Genomic DNA, 21,103 nt, shown 5'->3' with positions numbered 1-21,103 from the left:
AAACCGAGTTATTGGATTTAATTCGAATAACCTTAATGTTACCGTAATTTTAAGTAGGTACAATAAATTTGTTGTCATGACAACAGGCACGTGGCCCTTCCTATCTAATGTATAAAATTCTCATGTCACGTGCGTGGTTGAACTCCTCCGAAACGGCTCGACCGATTTTCGTGAATCTTAGCGTGCGTATCGGCCAGGGTGGAGAATCGGACAACATTTATTTTTCATCCCCCTAAACTTTTTATTTTATTTTTTAGACATAAATTTTTGTTTTTATTTTTTTATGATACAGCATACAAAAATACATACAACCCTAAATTTTCATCTCTCTACGATCAACCCTTATTTTTTATTTGATAATTAAAAACTTTAATTTTTTTGCAAGAATTTTGTTTTTATTTTTATTTTGTCATGAATTAAAATAAAAAATCTGATGTTACTCTCAATTTTTAATCCCTCTATGATCAACCCCTATTTTTCATTTGTTAATTATAAACTTTAATTTCTTTGGCAAGATTTTTTTTTATTTTGTCATTACTTAAAGTAAAAAAATTCATATTACTCTAATTTTCACTCTTATACGATCAACCCCTGTTTTTCCATCCTGTTTTTTTTTATTCTATGCACAGATCCGCAATAAGGTTGCAAGATGGCAATCAAATATTATTAAATAATTGTAGTACGATATATTCTTATTCAGAGTTTAAAATTTCAAGTCCCTTTAATTATGATTTTTTTTAATTGTATTTGATCTCCCACCCTCGCCGGTCACTGATCAACTATCAATCGATCAGTTATCCCCGCCAGGTGTCACCACTCATCCAGCAAACATCACGTAGTAGGGATGGGGACGAAGCCGGTCTCCTGTCTATACTATACATTTTTCAGCCATGTTTTTTTGGTTTTATTTGTGGTCATGTTATTTTAATTTTTCTGTGCAACTCTCATGTTAATTTTACTGTCATCGTAAAATTATCAGTAATTTCCCGTGCAATAATTATTTATTTACAATCTTAATAAAATTCTCATGTCACAATGTTAGTTACCATACTCCTCTGAAACGGTTTGACCGATTTTTATGAAATTTTATATGCGTATTCAGTAGGTCTGAGAATCGGCTACAATCTATATTTCATACCCCTAAGTGATAAGGGTTGTCCACCCCTAACATTTATTTTTATTTTTGGACATTTACTAATCGTTCACAGCGCTACATGCCTCTTTCACTCATTTACCACATCCTTACACACAATAAGTTACTTTTTTTTCTACACTAGAAATTCCCTAGAAATCTTATATAATGTGGCAAAACAACGTTTGCCGGGTCAGCTCGTATCTATATAACTATATACTACTCCAAATCTCATTCGTATAACTGGTTCGAAATTCATATTCTAACTTGTTTGCTATTTTTCTAGTAATGCGTGTTGAAATTCGGCAATTTTATTTAATCAGTATTATGATACAATAATAAAGGAAAACTAACTGAATATTAGAACATTATTAAAAACAAAAGAAGTACGATTTCTAAGCTTTTAAAAAATTCCTATTTAAATTGTCATCCGTGTTGGCCTTATCAAATGCGTAAAATGAAAAATATAAATGAATACATATTTTATAATATTAACAATTATATAATATCTATATATTAATACGTGAAGCAAAAACTTTGTATCCCTTTTTACGAAAATTGCGCGTACGGAGGAATATGAAATTTCACAAATTTATTTTGCATAAAAAAAAAAACAAAAATCATTTAACACACTACTATGTATTTGACACTACACAATATATTATTACACACATATTTATTTATTGTCAAACTTTTGTTTTTGTTTAAAGTCTGTGGTCAAATTGAGAAAAGAGTAATATTGTTTATCTTTAATATTATTTGTCTATAGTGTAGTCTTCGCGAAATCTCTGACTATAAAAGTCTTTAACAATAGAACCATAATAATGTTCAAACTTATAATTTCAATTAATTATAATCGAATTTCGACTACTGCAGGACCACTAGTTATCAATAAAAATGAGGAATTGACTTGATTGTGATGAAGCATTTTTTATTCTGAACATGCGTAAATACAAAAAAAAATGGAAAGTTAGAGAAGGTTTAAATTCATGAAATCATTACTTTTTTGGCCGCAAAGTTATAACGACTTTGCACCGACCAAGTTATCCGATCCGTTTTCCTTAAGATCCGAAATAGTTGTACCCATATTTAAAAGTTGAGTACGTGAAACGGAACGTGCTCCGAAGGTTCTCGGTGCGGCCGCTAGTAGCGCTCGTGCGCCAGTCTTCTTGCAGCGGGCGAGCGGCCGGCTGCCTGTTGCAGTGCGCGGTACGAATCAACACACGCGAGTTCGCGGTCATAGGCTCGAACGAACATCGAATCGACGGTCAGTGCGGTGACCATGATGATGGACAACGGGGTGATAAACAACTATGACGGGTTGTACCCGGACGGTTACATGGAACAAGAGGAGGAATGGGAGCGTGAGGGTCTCCTAGACCCGGCCTGGGAGAAACAACAGAAAAAGGTTAGTGCTCCGATCGAAAATTGATTTTGAGCATCGGGAATAACAGAATTAAAAAAAAAAACAAAAAAGAATCGATTATTGTAACACGCTAATAGTGATGTATGCGTACTAAAATTTTGTGTCAGCAACATTTTATTATCTCGTTTGTGACTCATGTTTGTGTACTGCTTAAATAAAAATAAAGTATACCGGAATTAAAGAGTAGTACGTATTTAGTGTTTGTAAGAAAAAAAATCGAACAAAATTTCAGCTGCCCCATAAAATAGTATTTAATGACAGAAAATTCTATTTTTAAACTGTCAGCTGGCAGGAAAGTATTATTACATTCCGAAAAAAAAACGTATAATTAGCACTTAAAACGGATTATTGCAAAAGCGAGGGTACATACGCGATTTTTTAAATTTTGAACCTTGTATTACACATTTCCCGCCGCTAGTTGAAAGTGGATCGCGGCCGTGGACACTATTAAAAGATTTCACGAAGCTTTTCGTGCGAGCGAGACACGCGCACGCCGCGTCCCACGGGAGGGAGCGGGCCAGAGCGAGAGGAGTCGAATTTCCGTTTAGTCATGTCCTAAAATGGGTCCAACGTAGGCGCCGCTGAAAGCGCGGGCGTCCGTCCGTCTTTGCGTCACCCTGAAACCCGCATTTCAGGAAATTACTCCGCTAATGATGTATATGCAAGCTGCAGAATCCGCTCAGTGGCCCGTAGGTCCGTGACGAATGCTCTGACGCACCTGCGGAATGTCATTAACGACTTACGACATCGCAGTCCTCTCCGCATACTGACCAATGATTTTAATTCAATGCACCGGACAATAAGTAACAATACAAATCTATAAAGACAATTAATAGTAACCTCTTGCTGTTTTTTATTTTTATTTTTCCTCCTCATTAAACTGCATGATCGATCTTCAAGAAAACCACTTCAATAATTTGCACTTTATTGTAAAAGAATATCAAAAAATTATTTTTATAATGGGCAATAAAAGTTACGTACATTTAAAAAAAATATTTTTACTTATTTATTATCTACTTTACTTGGGCTTACGATTTACGGAATTACTTATTAATTATTATTATTATTTTTATTATAATAATAATATTATTAAAAAAAAACTTATTATATATGAGAGATCTATTGAACGTTTAAAATATCGAAACATAAATAAATCTATAATCGCGGCTTCAAGGAAAACGTTTACCTCATGAAGTTATTTTGATGCTAAGCACTCTTGAATTAGTTTATTTACGTCTGGATTTTTGCGCCCGTTTTACACAGCCGACGCAGAAGCTATTGATCTATCAATAATATCGGATAAGCCTGTTGGCTTCGAGTAAGGACGATGAACGCAAGGCTCGCCGCAAGCCCCACAGGATATAAACAAAGAGGCTGCGCGATACGGAGCATTGCCCGTGCATACATAGCGGGTCAATGTCGCGGCCGAATGATCTGAGATGCGGCGTCCACGGAAAAGTCGCCGAACCAGTCGCACACACACTCGGACATATAGGAATCGTTCTTCCGCAAGAAGGTCACTAGCACACATACTAAAGACACTTTTCTCCTTACACAATCCGTATGTGTCGCTTCACTTTTATTATTACTAACAATTGATCAGATTATGCAACTAATAGTCATGGACGTATAACTTTCCACGTATAAATTTTACAACTGCAGTAGGTACAGTACGGTAACAAGCAATCTCACGAATTTTGTTACATCGATATTGATTTGTCAATTTTTATACGTTAGAAATCGTATACGTGAAAGTGGGGAAGATCTGTCGAAACTGGTTATTAAAACGGAATACGCAAAACTTCTAATACCCTATAGCGGTATTCATAAATTTAGCTTAGAATTAATTTGATTCAATTTTTGATTATTATTCGCGAAACGAACCCATTAAAAACGCGATATAAAAACGAGCACAAAGCGTATTTAAGCAAATCAATGGAATACATCTTTTATTTATAAGAATAATGAATCGACAACAACGGTGTTCTTTAGATAAGAAATTGATGCAGAACTTAGCATTTAGAACATTATAATATAAGTTGCAATGAAGCAGTAATGCGTTTCACTTTGAAGGGTGGGGCAGCCTTTGTAACTATACTGAGACCTTAGAACTTATATCTAAAGGTGGGTGGCGCATTTACGTTTTAGATGTAACCACTCCAGTAACCACTTAACACCAGGTGGGCTGTGAGCTCGTTCACCCATCTAAGCAATAAAACTAAAATAAAAGTAGATAATTTGTATCCCGTTCGGAAAATGTTTTTGAAACTTGTCATTAGCACTTTATCACCTTGGCATACCTTTCGAATAACTCCTAAGCGTAAACGAGGTCGCTGACTAGCGATAAGCCATTGAGGCGAATACTGTCCCCAATGTAAAGGCATAGCCTCCAATGTTTTTCTGTCTTATTTAAATAATTCACGATAACACAAATTTCACTTTTCCTTCGCATTTAGTAGGTTTGGAATAAAATTAACACGCTGCACTATATTTATCCAAAGTATTTAAAAATATATGTCCTTACCAATTCTATAATGTCCTATATATGGCAGATATGCTATGTAATTAGGTACCTACAATACTCATTAGAGTTTTATGACTTGTCATCTATATACAGATGATGAATTTGCATTGAGAAACAATTTTTAAATGATGTAATGCTATGTTTCATTATAATAACCAAATACCGTTCCTAAGGATTTAACATATGAAGCCAAGTTATAGGCAGGAGTTTTTTTTAACACGGCAATCGTGTTATTCGATAGTGATATTTGTATTTTTAATGAGAAAGATTCGTCTGATTCATTTAACTGTAAGGTTAGACACAAAATTCAAATCGCTAATAGTGCTGTAGTGCAATTTAATAAATAATTATGATCATTTTCTTAACAATAATTATTTAAGTTTTTTAATTTCTAACTAAATAAATTTTACAATATAACAAATCAAAATAATTTAACATAAATCAACTCACACAGTAGAACAAATCATCCAATGCGCTTGAAGGAGGCATAGTTCCCAAGATACTGGCTACGTTGCCTCGTTGGACAGCCAGACTCACTCTCTGTGCAAAGTACCAGCCAGCCTTAGCATCACGTGTAACCTCCTTCAAGCGTTTGGAGATTTCTGTTAAAAATTTATTATTTAAGTTGACGTTGCGGTATCATTTGCGTAATTTAGAAATGTTTATTTTTTCCTTGTCTCCGTTGCTTCTCTTTTGGCACTCTGTCAAAAAATCCTGCAGCTGCCGTTTCAAGATATGATGGAATTTACAAAAATAATATTTGGTAAATTTCCCTATGCAAAGTTCAACGACATGTTAGAGTAATAAAACCACGAGCACGGTGTCAAATACTCACTAAAGCCCGCCTACACATGGAAACCTCCGAGAACTTCCTCACAACCTTTGTCTTCGTGATTCAAACGACTCGAACAAAGATGCTATCACATTTCTAAGAAAGTCTTCATAATTCGTGAAGCTTTAAGCATAAAACTTTAGTCTTCAAAATGTAAAACTAGGTGTTAAACGTTCTGTTGTAGATATCGTTTTTCTTTTCATAACCGAGTCTGGTGAATATGTTTGGATTATTATTACCTTTTTACAATAATAAAAAAATCCGGTAACATACAATTTAGATAAAAAAAAACCCTTTTACCAGGAATATAAATAGAAACTATTAAAATCTTTAAAAAACCTATGATAACTATAACGGTGACATTAATAAACTTATAGGTTAGATTTACGCAATTATTCGCGATAAGATATAAAAAAAAAAAAAAACAATATAAAATAATATGAAATTGAATTTTAAAGACAATAAAATGAAATGAAACCTAGCGGAACCAAAGTAAACGACCTTGGATATTGAACTACGACACGATAACGGCTGCAAAGAGTAAATTTACATTCACTTAATGCCCGGAGAAATGTAACTTTCTAAGGCTTATCGTATAACACCGACAGAATAACTACGAAACCTACCGGCTGGAGATGATTCGGTAACAAATTAATTAATTTACTTATTATTTAATAGAGAAATTAAACGTGTTTTGAGAAAGCAGTCTCACTTAAGTAGCTCACCAAGTTAATATTTCTGAATGTACCATTTAAAACTAAATAACATATCGATCATACTGTGTCTTACAATTGTAAAGCAAAGATATAAACATATAAGACAATATTAACTCAATAATGAGTTAACCACGATCCGTCAATCACAATTTATTTGATTGTCAGTCGTGTCATTTTAGCTTCCGAACAATAGCATTCGAAACATTAACCATATTCCACATCGTATTATTTTCTTCATCGGCTCAACCAAATGAACATAATACGGAAAAAACAATAAATGCTTGAAGCTTGACTCATATCCTAGTGAAAGTTTGTACTTAAAATTGAACTTTAATCACAATGTCACCGAGAAAATTACTCATAGGTAAAACCACAAGAACGTCAAGTCGAAATTCATGCTCAACTATAATATGATCCGAAGTGAACCGGTTCCAATCCTAACAATTCTGCTAAGAGGGAGACGCATTATAATTATAGACCCTTATACGCATCCATGTATGTATGTATATCGCTTCTTTAATTTGATTTAATATACATTAAAAGCCACTTATATTCACATGTGACCGCAATAGTGTTTCATTTGGAAAAAATATACCAAAATTACGTTTTCGTTACATAATTAGGTTTAGTACTTATGATTTCGAAGTATTCAGTTTCATTATACTTTAATTTTCGGTGTTCGCCCAATAGTTATTAGATCTATCCAACTATGATGTTATTAGATATATCCGACTATTATTAGGTTTATCCTGTGGTTGAAATTGAATATTTATCTCAAAATTTAGATTTTAATGTATTAAAACACTGTCTTTTTTTATTATTTTATTGACCGCTCGCCAGCGTAATGCTCACCGAAAGCTACTAAAAAAATCGTTGACAAACAGAAGAAAAAACGGTACTATACTTTTGTGTCCTTACCTATTTTATATACATAGATGTAATGATTTAAAAAAAAACAATTTCGTTGCCGATTTATTTTCTTAATTAAATACCTATACTATGTTATAAAGATATATGTACTACTTTTACTGGTGGTAGGACCTCGTGTGAGTCCGCAAGGGTAGGTACCACTACCCTGCCTATTTCTGCCGTGAAGCTGTAATGCGTTTCGGTTTGACGGGTGGGGCAACCGTTGTAACTATACTGAGACCTTAGAACTTATATCTATGTCTATGGGCTCCGGCAACCGCTTAATACCAGGTGGGCCGTGAGATCGTCCACCAACATAAACAATAAAAATAAAATAAAAAAGTATTAAATACCATTATAGAATCTATTCGTATTGTGGCGTGTCTATTTGCCCTCTTGCTTTGTCGTGCGTTTCAAAACATTATGGTTGAGATAAGTAGGCGTCGGGTCCGCCCACTCCATCCAGGTGCTCAGACCTGGCTCGTAATGATCCACGTTCTATTTCAAGCCGGTCTTGTCCCTATTTTGTTTACAATGTAACACAGACATTATTTTTAATAGCCTATACCCATACAGTTTTCTAAAGCTAAGTTTAATAATAGAATTCAAAAAGTATATTTTGTTTTATAATTGTCTATTAAAAACTAGCTGACCCGGCAGACTTCGTAGTGCCTCAATCGATAAATAAAAGACCTAAACTTTTGTATAAAATAAACTTAAAACAAACAAAAGGAATCGTTCCGACGGGGGACACATCAAGGGAAAAACAAAATTGTTATTTTTATGTAATTCCGAACATTTTCATATTTATCTACCTTTTAAACCTTCTCTGGACTTCCACAAATAATTTAAGACCAAAATTACCCAAATCGGTCCAGCTGTTCTCGAGCTTTAGCGAGACTAATGAACAGCAGTTCATTTTTATATATTAAAAATAATATTTATAAAGTTGCTTTTTAATCAAAGTAAATTCATATACAATACTTTTAAAACGGTTGTAAGAAAGTAATGTAAAGGTAGCGGTTGGCTATAAAACAAATATGTTTTATTATCGACTATTTTCTTTTAGTCATAATTACATAGCTACACATAAAAGAAACGAAAAAACTAAATTGAAAATTCATTATTTTTGCTTTTGTTCATTCATTTGGTATTAAGATATTAAAATTTGACACTTGTTTTTGTCGTTCAGGCTAGGTTTTTGGCACAATACGGATAACATAAGAGCTCAAGATACAATATGAGTCCGATTCGTTTAAAAAATCGATGTATTTCATAAAACTCGAGAAAATCACCGTGCTACTTAATCGGGATTCACTGTTTATTAATACAACCCGATAGTTGTCAATTCTACCCGCGTTTGAGGCTGTAACTTGATAAAAAAATTAACAAGGAGGATTCTATGACATTTTCAAAAAAAAAGAATAAAATCTTCCATTACTTGCATCGAGGCTCCTTTTAAATTGGTATTTTTATCTTTTTTTTTAGAACAACAATATACGAAAAAAATAATCTCTCCACTTCGTCGTGGCATGTGATATAGCAAATTATGGAAATAGTTTATTTATGTTAACGCCCGCATTATGTTTCCGTCATTCGTTAAACTCGTAAAATGACAACGTGTTTATCAAAAGTGACAGACAGCTCTGAAGCCTAGTATTACGATGATGCCCACGAACAGACGAACGTGCCAGCGACATTCTATTCTCGCCACTGGTCTCGCACCCACGCGAAATGCTTCCAGCCACTGCCATTATAATTAGAAAAGCTATTTAAGTATATTTTCAGCATATGAATAGGCTTTTTATATCCTTTATAAATCTAAATGCTACCGGTCAAGCTATTAAAAATATAAATAACTCTTTTTTACTTGGTACCTAATGCACATTTAGATCTAACTATTAAATCAGAGAGTTTACAATCTAAAGCGCAGTAGGTATTATTTAAATAATATTCTGCATGTATTACTATACTTTAAAAAAATTAAAAATAATTTTAATTGGATTAATGTGCAATGAATCTTTTAAGTTTTTATTAAGGAAAAATGTAATGTGCATTTTTTAAGTGGAACAATAAACAGTTCTTAATAAATTTGTCACGTCCGTCGCTATTCCTACAACTAATCGGGGTTAACTCGTTCAAAGAAATGGCTGCGACCGAGTCGAAAAATATTTATTAAATACAGAAAGAAAAGTATGACAAGAATACTCAACTTGAAAATAAAATATTGAGCAAATTTTATCATAATAATGTGCTAAAAGTCGACGCAAGACGCGAGCCATTCCAAGGTTTGCCTGTCCGCATTTAGCGGATTTTTGCGACCATCGCTATGTCGCTGGTCCAACTTCTGGGATTATGGGCACACTATGCTTTGAACTGAACTCTGAGCACCACTGAAGAATTCTTGAGCCTCACCGCCGATTTATAATACGAACAAAGTGGCCTACCCTCTTGAGCTTAGCAAATCTATCGTGTTACTTCAATTACCTTGGTTCTCCTATGAATACCATGTATAACAATCACTGTTGTACTTCAGTTGAACAGCTTAAGAATAACAAATACGTTAAAGCCTTTATTTTGAGGTATAAGTAAAAAAATTAAATTAAAAAGGCATTATTTTTTGGGGTAAATACAAATGGAAGTAATTAATATTAATTAAAAAATATTTAGCATATATAAATCAGCACATTAATACACAATTTTACATTCCTTTCTTTAAAGTATATTTGATATTTGTACTTGTTTTATAATTTATTTCTTTAAAGCAATTTTTCTGCTAGGCACCTACAAAATCAGTGTAAATCAATAAACACATCGGTTTGTGCTTCAATGTCTTCTTTGCTGTCGGTATATTTCGCCTCCATACACAGAACAAAACACAATATACTAAACAAAAATGGATGCCGATTATCTCTTTAGAGAATCCAACAGCTGTCAGTAAAATATAGATAACGACATTCAATTGTTGAAGCCCCCTACTCATATTATTATGTGAGTTCTATTATCAACGGCAAGAGAATTAGATGGCCTCAATTCAAAGTTGCATGCGATCTCATTTTTAAACAAAACTATTTAGTTAAAAAAAAACCTAAATAAAAGTTAATTATCTGTATAAATTTAAGATGTTGTTGTCATGATTGTGTTGCCATATTCAAATTGAACAAACCTTCATAAATAACAAAGTGAAACAACATAACAATGTTATATTGACGTATTTTTGGCATAGTAAAATTGAACGCTACCCTCAGATACTGCAATTGTTCCTGGCTAAATTCATAAATTCAAAATAAACGGAACAAAACAAGCGTGGGAAGACTCCGGAAATGATATCGCGTCAACGAGCAATTAGCGAAAATTCAACAAAATTAAAAAATTAATGACAGTTGATAGTGGCAGCCGAAGCTGATACGATTTGTCATGGATACTGAGGCTTTTGTTCCATTGCCTAAATTCTAAACTAAACAATAAGTCAAACTAAATAGCTATTACTAAGTATGCGTTACTTTTTAATTTTCATTAGTTTCTGCCCGGAGGCCTTGAAATTTTTCTTAATTGCTATTTTGAATCACAGTTGGTCGCAACCGTAGTCTCGTGGTATTTTAAACAAGAAAATAACAAAAATATATAAAAGCACATTTTACTGGAATAGTTATGAGCTACGAGAATTTGAATTGAATAGGTGTAGCAAGTATACGATATTATAATATTACTTATTAGGATGCATTTCTGAGAATCAGTGAATCCATAGCAAATGACTCAGGTTTCAAGTTTTATGCCACAACATGCTGGTAATTGAATCCTGTACACACTCAATTCATTGTGTGCCTATTGTGGACAAGTAATTTATTAAACCACGTCCTTCACAGGATGCGTACCATATGAAGACCCCTCTATAAAGTAATTTAAAACACGTTCGTGCCACTTCATCCATAAGAAGCACAAATAAGTCTACATTTATTTTTCATTTAAATACAAAAAAATATGTACTTAATGCTTATGCGGTGTAACATGCAAATGAAATAGTCTGCTCTGTTTTTTCTTCTTCATTCAAATATCCCGGCTTACAAGTGCGAGGACTATGTTAAATCAGAAACTATGAGAGTGTCATATCAATTCAAACGATCCATTAACGGTGCTTTTAGGTACCACAAGCATCGGTCACCGTCCTCGTCGAACCCGTCGCTTGCAACGAAGGGCTCGACGAGCGAATTAAACCATAGACAAAGCCCACTGAATTTCTCTCCTGATCTTCTCAGTGGGTCGCGTTTCCGATCCGGTGGTAGACTCTGCGAAGCGCTGCTCTTGCTAGGGCCAGTGTAGGCAACACTCCGGTTTGAGTCCCATGAGCTCACCTACATGTTAGGGCGAATCTGAAATAGCCTCTCAAGGCTATCAGCATAGGTAGAAGAAAAAAATAAAAATAAAAATTCTATTCAAAGTAAAATACTCGTAGCACATAGTATTATGTGCCAAATTTAATGACATATTAAAATTACACAACAAATGTTATTAAAATTTAACCTACTGGAATACAAAGATATACATAGGTAACAAATAGGTAAGTCATTTATGAAATAGTTGTGGTTGATGAGACTGTGTCAGTGCTCGAATAACGCAGAAGGTACCAATTTTTTTAATGAATTACGTACTTAACAGATGTTCAAGAAATACTTCCACTATTAAGGAAAAACAATGTAATAAAAATCAAACCCGAAAATTCTCCAACCATCGATCATTGCATCCAAGAGACCGTTGGTTACACTTGCAAGGAGTGCCAGAAGAAATGATGAAAGAATGAAATAGAATCACTGAATGACTGAAGAATGAAAGAATGAAAAGAAATCACTCGCGTATGTTATAAAAACAAAAAAAAGGCGGTCACATATGTTACGTATTACAATTATTTAACGATGACTGGTTTGAATTTAAACACACTTATCTTGCAAATGTCGTCTAAAATCCCAGAGGTCACATAGTTGGCGAGTTTGATTAAAGAATAAAATTGTGCTGTTCATTATTTATACCAATTCTTATCTTTGATCAGTCCCATGACCGATAAGATAGATATCGTTGAACGCACGCGGGTAGTGATCCGTTTTTTGTAATGAATTATCCATATACGGGTGGCATTCGAATAAACGTTAAACAAAAAATTGCACTACCTACCTTGCCCTTGTTTTATGAATGTTTAATTAGTGGTAAAATGCTCACAGATAAAATTCCATCCATACTAATATAGAATATCAAAAGGACGCACAACCATCCATTCATTTATCGAAACAATTCTTCTTATACAACCCATCAATGATGTTCTCGAATCATTAAATAGTATTGTATTATTGTGACCTGTATTTTGCATTGTATCTAAATGAAGACTTTCTATAAATAACACTTTAAACGTACGAGGCCTGCCAAATGTTCGAGTAAAAGATAAAGCGGGCGGACCAGTTCGGCTAATGATCTTAGTTTATTAAAAACAATCTGTTAATTATTATCACGTAGCTGTGAATCTTAAAGAAAGCGAAATTCGGTGCTTGACCAGTTTGGCACAAACACAAGTACAAAAATCTATATATACAAAAATGAATTGCTGTTCGTTAGTCTCGCTAAAACTCGATAACGGCTGGACCGATATGGCTAATTTTGGTCTTGAATCTTTTGTGGAAGTCCAGAGAAGGTTTAAAAGGTAGATAAATTTGAAAATCTTTCGTTTATTTATCGATTGAGGCACTACGAAATCTGAAGTCAGCTAGTTTAAAATATAAAACTATTTACAAGATAAAAGATCTATGTAGTTCAAAGTCCAAATTGTGAGGAAATTTGACTCTCTTACGTAAAAGTCATACGTTTAAATGCACTCCTACATTGTACGAACGACACCTAAACAACACAATCACATACCAACACATACACGTCTGCTTCCAAACGAGAGTGGACGGACAGCGCGTGCGTTCGAACCGCACGACACAATACCCGACCTCATTGTTATGTCGCTGCTGGTGTGAATGGCTGACCAAACGGTTTAGTTCAAATAACAAAGGCAATAGAGCGAGCCTCGTGTATGGAGACTTTTACTGTACCAATTTTAACAAAGTTAGACAGCGTATAAACATATCAATACTATTTGCATAATTTCCAGTTAAATTTAGTGATACCAAGGTCATAGACTTTACGCTGTTACCATTAAAAGTGAAACATAACGTCCGAGTCTCAGTTGAGTTATAATAATGGCTGCCCACTATCCTACACTTCGAACCGCGATAACCAGTCCTCGACCCGACGAAGGGCTCGACGAGCGAATTAACCCATATACACAGCCGTTTCTCGCCGGATCTTCTCAGTGGGTCGCGTTTCCGATCCGGCGGTAGATTCTGCGAAGCACTGCTCTTGCTAGGGTCAGTTTTAGCATTACTCCAGTTTGAGCCCCGTAAGCTCACCTACTAGTTAAGGTAACGCTGAAATAGCCCCCATGGGATAGCCTTGGGAGGCTATTTCAGCTTAGGTAGGGAAAAAAAACAGTAACAATAATTCAAAGTATCTGGTTTTCATTTTGCAAACACCATTATTATCTTCTGCTATATTTAGTTAATAACTATCCACGTCCACTTATATTCGATATGCAACTATGTAAGTATTAAAAGATAAGACTATGCAACTATTTACGTCAGTATCCAAATGCCTACTACGCTTAAGTGGTTTATTTTGTATTTCTCTTATATAGTCTGGTCAAAGACCTAAAGCTTGTAATAATATGTTAGGAAATAGTAGGATATTGCGATGCAAAGAATGCATTTTTAGGTTACACGATAACGAACACATCTTTCTAATTAATCGAGATTCGAATTCCAATTTTGTTTATTGCCATTTTATGCCGACAAGTGGTATACGACTCGTGGGAGTGGTTACTATCGCTCATGGACATCAGTATTTCCAAGTCGGTGTATACTGTATACCGCAAGAAGAGCAATCGGTAAATAACACGGGAGTCGTTGGTAAGTTGGATGGTAAAGTTGGTAAAATCGGATGGTACATGGCTTTGGTATTTGGAAACGTACTGTAGATGAGCGCAGTAGTTTTAATTAGTAGAACTGGTATAGTAGGATATCTTGTCCGCACGGGTAGACAGTTATACAATTTGGTTTGAAGGGTGGGGCAGCGGTTGCACTGTAAAAACTAAGGCCTTAGAACTCATGTCTCAAGTTGGGTGGCGGTATTTGCGTTGCAGATGGTTATGGGATCCAGTAACCACTTATCATCAGGTGAGCCGTGAGCTCGTCCAAACATCTAAGAATTAAAAAATACACAAATAAAAACATGTGACTGTACTCATGTAGCGGACGCGGTGATATAAAGTAGATAACAACAATTCCTCAGAGCACTCTCCAAATCACGTCCATCCGTAATTAGTTGTATGTACATATGTGCCATTACCGAAAAAAACTATAAATATTTGCGCAGCCGCCGGTGATCTCAATATTTATTCAAGATTGAACGTAATAATGTGCTGATGTAAAGGCCTATTTTAATGATTTGACCAAAAAAACTTTGTAATTTAACATCAAACCAGTAAATCGAACGAGGAAAACTATTTCTTAAACATGTTTACCGTCAGTTTCAATCGTTACCAACATTTGTTCTGATTAATAATAATAATAAATAAGCGATGGTACCAATTCGACTTGCGCAAAGTCGAATTGGTACCATCGCTTATTTATTTATCTCACAAGCTCGCCATTATTCCAAAGCCGAAGGGTAAAGTAGCCATCATTCCAATTCATTTGAGTCTTTAACATCAATTTTCTTCACATTACAAATAAAACAATCTTTCACTTTCGAGTCTCAAGAAGACCAGTACCATGATGTCTTTATGGACCGGGATACCCTCAGACATAGCCCACTGACTTTCTCGCCGGATCTTCTCAGTGGGTCGCGTTTCCGATCCGGTGGTAGATTCTGCGAAGCACGGCTCTTGCTAGGGTTCGTGTTAGCAACGTCGTTAGGTTTGAGCCCCATGAGCTCACCTACTAGTTAAGGTTACACTGGAATAGCCTCTCAAGGCTACCAGATTTGGTAGGAAAAAAAAAGGACCGGAACCTCTTTAGACTAGGTATGCCATAAACTCATAAACATATCTACGCCAATAAAAAAATACTATCGCTAAAAAATTTAAGCAAAGTCGAATCAAACGCATAATCTCTGAAGATTATATTTAGAATAACATCCTAGACAGAAATATCTGTCTGGAAACAGCTGTCGAACACGGGTCGATTGAGCGAGTCTGAATTACGCCATACACATACCTAAGTTCGATAGCTCCAGTCCTCACCTTGATTCGTAACAGTCGCTATGCAAAACTAAGAAGGAGTTAATGCAAACAATAGACGTAAAACGCATTCGTTTGAATCCTTAGTGTCGATGACTTGACACAATGCTTTTTGTTAGGACCCATTTTGTTCTTAACGATCGCGACAAAAATATACATTTTGAAAGCAGCTCAAAACGTTACGTTATCTTGTTTGTACAAATGAAAGCTTTTTATTTCACTGCTATTGTAACATGAAACGTTACTGGCGGTATCAGATTCCCGTCATTATTACACTACGGTGACTTCTATTGTTAACGTGGTCACTATTATGCGGCTATCCCGTTCCTGTTTTTCATTTAAAATAATCAAATTATTGGATATGAATCGTCGAAAGAAAACCGTAAATCATTCGAATGCGTATCGAGAAAAGTCTATAGAGCACCTGTGCAGCGCAGAGTAGCAGCCGCAAGAACAACTGGGCGATCATTCTAGATGCACTGAATCAAATCTAAAGTTGACGATCATTGGCCCGAATACACACCATGTAGATGATTGAGAGAGATGGGAGTCAGGTATGACGCTTACCGCAACTGCCCTAAACTTTCGTACTAAACATGTCCATATTTCGAAGTTTCTAGATCTAGAAGTATTTTCTAAAACAAAATAGAATAAAATTATAATATTAAAGCTACATTGCTAATTAGAAGTAATATCAAGCGATTTAACATTCAAAATATCAAGATCTGCATAGCGAAACTAAAAAACAGTGACAAAGAACCGGAATTGACGTTGCTATTTATTGTCTACATTACTGTTTTACATATAAAAGCTACAGCTAAAACTTAATATACTTAAAATTCAAACCTCTATATAAAATGTCGTGAACCGAAAATAACAGAGTGGACAATTGCGAGTAATTGCACCCTGAGTGTTCCGGATACAAGCTCTTCGTATGTAAATTTCTATTTTGTTCGATGGGTGGACGATCTCACAGTCCACCTAGTGTTAAGTGGTTACTGGAGCCCATAGACATCTACAACGAAAATGCGCCACCCACCTTGAGATAAGTTCTAAGGTCTCTAGTTACAACGGCTGCCCCACCCTTCAAACGGAAACGCATTATTGCTTCACGGCAGAAATAGGCGGGGTGGTGGTATATACCCGTGCGGACTCACAGGATGTGCTACCACCAGTACCATGCTCCTACACAACACTCCACAGCTAAAGTAGTTCATGTACCATACGTGTGTCACAGCATACACAAAAGTGCAACACCAAAAATATACTTAATTTAGTGAAATATGAAAAGGCTTGCCTTTATGGTCTATGTTCCTATTACCTATTCAGTTAGACGAACAAAAACAACGTAACAGAAAAAAATTAAATACAACATTGCAAGCAATTCGGACATTCTTATTTGCACTTTACGACTACAAACTGTATGTTGCGGTCGCTTTTGTTATTTCCAATACATTTCCTAAGTAAGAGCCAATGAATTATTACCAGCAAAGGTAAATTTGTGAATCAAAAACTATTGTCAAATTGTTATTGTAAATTTCGTACTAATTTCACTGGGTACTTCCATACACCCATTCCTGTGAAAAGGATCTCAAGTATCGCACAGATAGAAAAAAATTGTTGTTCTAAAGAGTTTCGTGTTCTCTTTTCGAGGACCGGGGACTCTAATACACTTTTATCGTCAGTGTGAATTTAATTTAAAAAAAAACATTCTTCACATAATGTTTTAACACTAGCATAGCTAAATGGCACACCTTGTAAATCTATAATATTCGTCGAAAAAAATAATTGGAACTTGATCGCAACAACTGTCCTCGGCGATTTGTAAATGGAAGATCAGATGGAAGCGATTTGCGAGAGTACCTAATTTAAAACGAAGTTTTTAAGTAAGAAAACAAAAGAACCATCTCAACATAATTACCGGTGGTACGACCTCTTCTGAGTTCGCGCGGGTAGGTACCACCACCCTACCTATATCTGCCGTGAAGCAGTAATGCGTTTCGGTTTGAAGGGCAGAGCAGCCGTTGTAACTATACTTGAGACCTTAGAACTTATATCTCAAGATGGGTGGCGCATTTACGTTGTAAATGTCTATGGGCTCCAGTAACTACTTAACACCAAGTGGGCTGTGAACTCGACCACCCATCTAAGCAAATAAAAAATAAAAAAAACCTAACGGTAACGGCTTGGCTCTGCCGCTCGCTTTGCTGACGTCCATGAGTGACAGTAAATACTCACCATCAGGTGGGCCGTATGCTGATCTGCTAACATGGGCAAAAACAATATTTTAAAATTGTTAATGTGAGCAATGTTTCAAATTTGAATTATTTTAAGCACAATAAATACATTTAAAATAGTTTATATTTGAAAATATAATTAATACAGATATAGAGCTACGCAATCATTAGTGTTCTAAAAAAAAAGGCAAAGCTGCCAGATCATAGGAATGCGTTATATTTCAATCAAAATGATCGTCTGACAGTTTAGAGAATCGTATTTTCAGAAGAAAGTATGTGTAAACCATCAGGAAGTTATGACTGTGTAATCTGCATTTATGTTGCCAGCCGACATGAAATCGTTTACTTTAACATCTGGGTCAAATAGCATATCGAATCTGATCTATTGGTTTGTTGATCCAGTTAATCGTTGGGTATAGTTCAAGCTATTATTGAAATGAATTAAAATTGACTCGTCGACATATACGAATTTAGTTTAATTATATTGTCATATTTAACAATACTGTTTCGTTCAATCACTATTGCATTAATTGTTTTTTCTTTCGTTACCTTTTCGCTGGTAATTTAAGGAGCCATTCCAGCTACGCGCGGTCGGTATTAACTGTATCAAAGTAAGAATTCCACTTATTTTCTATATTAAGTGTAGTTCACCGATTTTGGGTGAAAAATAATACAATATGAGACAATAAAAAAAACATCCACCCACAATATCTAATTGCACAAAATCACAAGTAATCTGAAATGGAAATATCTCTTCTTCTTCTTTTTCTCCACCTTATCCCACTAGGCAGGGTCGGCACAGCTAATTTTTCTCTTCCATTCTCTTCTATCAGCCGTCATCTCAACGCTCACTCCTCTCTCTCTCATATCGTCATTCACACACTCCATCCATGTCTTCTTTTGTCGACCTCTTCCCCCTCTACCTTTTCCATACATCTCCTAGTCACATGCATCTTCTCTCTACGCATCACATGTCCATACCACGCTAACCGTCCGCTCTTTAATTTGTTGATTACCGGGGCTACTTTCACACTTCCTCTGATATACTCATTATTTATCTTGTCCATTCTTGTTACTCCACACATCCATCTCAACATTCGCATCTCTGCCGCAAATGGAAATATCTATATAGTTAAAATTACAGTTTAAATTTTCTGAACGATGCCGGTGTTACGTCAGTATTTACAAAGGGAAGTATACAGATAGAATGCGACGCGGGGCTTGCGAAATACGTGACTTAACACGTTTGTTATTTATAGGTAAGCCATGGTGCATGAGTAACTAGGTTTATTATTGTTGGTATTTTAAAAACGCTGCAGCGACGAAAACGTTTTTGTGGCTATTCGATATTCAAATGGATTTAAAAAAAAAACTGAGTTTTTAGGTCAACGCGTTTTTGGTTTTTCTTACCGCAAAATTTCATCATGTTCGTGTGCTTGCCTGATATGCTGCGGTTTCCAACAAAACGTTGAAATCTCCATCGACTTGGTTAAGAAACAAAACGTAATATCAAATAAGATTTAGAGAAGTGTTCTAGACATCATCCTATAGAAACCTTGAAGAGATGGAAATACTCTTAACTCCGGATTTTCACACCCACGCGGCCACGTCGCGTACGTACGATGTTACGTTTCAACCGTTTCGTTATAATTGTACTCAATCTGTTCCCATGGCAGTTATAAAACATCGGGATCATCATTTAATATTAGATTCTTGAAAATTACGATTCTGCAGCGAATATTTGGATTCTGACGTTCGCGATCCCGATTATAATTTGATTTTTTTTAAGAAGTCATCAGCAACGTGTGCACGTACCTAAATAAAACTATATCGCCGACTAAAACTAGTAGCTAGATAAAATATTTCGATTTTAACTGACCAATATAATTTTGTATTTACAGGTAATCGAACCATGACAAAACGCTTACCGGGAATCGTTCGATTTCTTCCGCAATTCGATTCTTCACGCAACACGTGAGTTAGTTAGTCTGAATTGTCAGCTTAACACCGTTTCGCGAATGTGCTCATTTCAAAACTCGAATGTAGTCAGTCATTCCTAGTTCAACATATTACATGAGCAAACATTTTTTCAATGATAATACGTGACAGGTCGTTGATCTTTACGTAGGTATGTACTATATAGTTTATCAAGATAAATACGTTACACAAGATTCAGTTATAATCGCATAACCTCAAGTACAATAATTTATACTTATTGTACACACAAAGAAAATACAATAAAAAAACAGATTTAAAGAATGTCTAAATCAATGTACAAAGGCGAGCTTAACTCATTCATGAGTTTTCTTCCAGCAAACCAATAGCAGAGTGAAATACGATGTATAAGAGGGGAATAGTGTACAATATAAAAGCTATTAAAGCATGATTTTTAAAATAAGCTTAAAAAAAAAAAAAACTAATATAAAATGAAAAATACATATAAATAAACATACATAAAACAATAACTTAAATACAATTACAGTGACAGGAAATGTTTCTTCATTTGACTCTTAAAAACTTCTAGAGAGGAACTAGCACGAATAGGTTGAGGGAGAGAATTCCATAATCGCACTGCTTGTATTGTGAAAGAGCCACTATAGCGACTAGAGCTGTGAATGGGAGTTTTTAAAAGAAGAGATGTGGCTTGTCGACTAACTTTGCCGTCAGGAATCAGGTATTCAAAGCGTTCACGGAGATAGATAGGGGCATCGGGATTGTGAAGAATAGAATAGAGAAAAGAGAGAATGTGGCAATCACGACGTCGCCTAATCGGCAGCCACCCCAGCTCAGCCCGGAAATCAGACACATGGTCATACTTCCGGAGACCAAAAATGAAGCGGATGCACAAATTCTGCAGACGTTCGAGTTTATCTAAAAGCAATTCAGAAGCATCTAGAAAACAGATATCAGCATAATCGAGAAGAGGAAGTAAAAGCGTTTGGGCAAGAGAAATTTTAGTGCGAAGAGGCAAGAATTTTTGAAGGCGTTTCAGAGACTGAAAGGA

The 21,103-nt window shown here is 35.3% G+C and overlaps 1 protein-coding gene and 1 long non-coding RNA gene across 6 annotated transcripts in view; both read left to right on the top strand.

Moving 5' to 3' along the window:
• LOC134200577 (uncharacterized) overlaps nucleotides 1-21,103 on the top strand; it is a 481,544-nt gene that overhangs the window by 340,128 nt on the left and 120,313 nt on the right. The window lies entirely within an intron of this gene.
• Nucleotides 1-21,103, top strand: part of LOC101742794 (alpha-actinin, sarcomeric) — a 53,862-nt gene that overhangs the window by 5,178 nt on the left and 27,581 nt on the right. For 2 of the 4 annotated variants that reach the window (XM_004928259.4, XM_021349372.3), the window contains exon 1: nucleotides 2,215-2,540. The exons of 1 other annotated variant lie outside the window; for it this stretch is intronic. In XM_004928259.4, the coding sequence (XP_004928316.1) occupies nucleotides 2,415-2,540 (126 nt within the window). In that variant the 5' untranslated portion in view covers nucleotides 2,215-2,414. Of the gene's footprint in view, nucleotides 1-2,012; nucleotides 2,541-21,103 lie in introns of those variants that run through there. One more of the 4 variants, XM_004928258.5, reaches the window with a different exon arrangement.

Source organism: Bombyx mori, chromosome 18 (assembly GCF_030269925.1).
Source record: "Bombyx mori chromosome 18, ASM3026992v2".
NCBI classification, from domain to species: Eukaryota; Metazoa; Arthropoda; class Insecta; order Lepidoptera; family Bombycidae; genus Bombyx; species Bombyx mori.
This window is presented reverse-complemented; position numbering and strand designations above follow the sequence as displayed.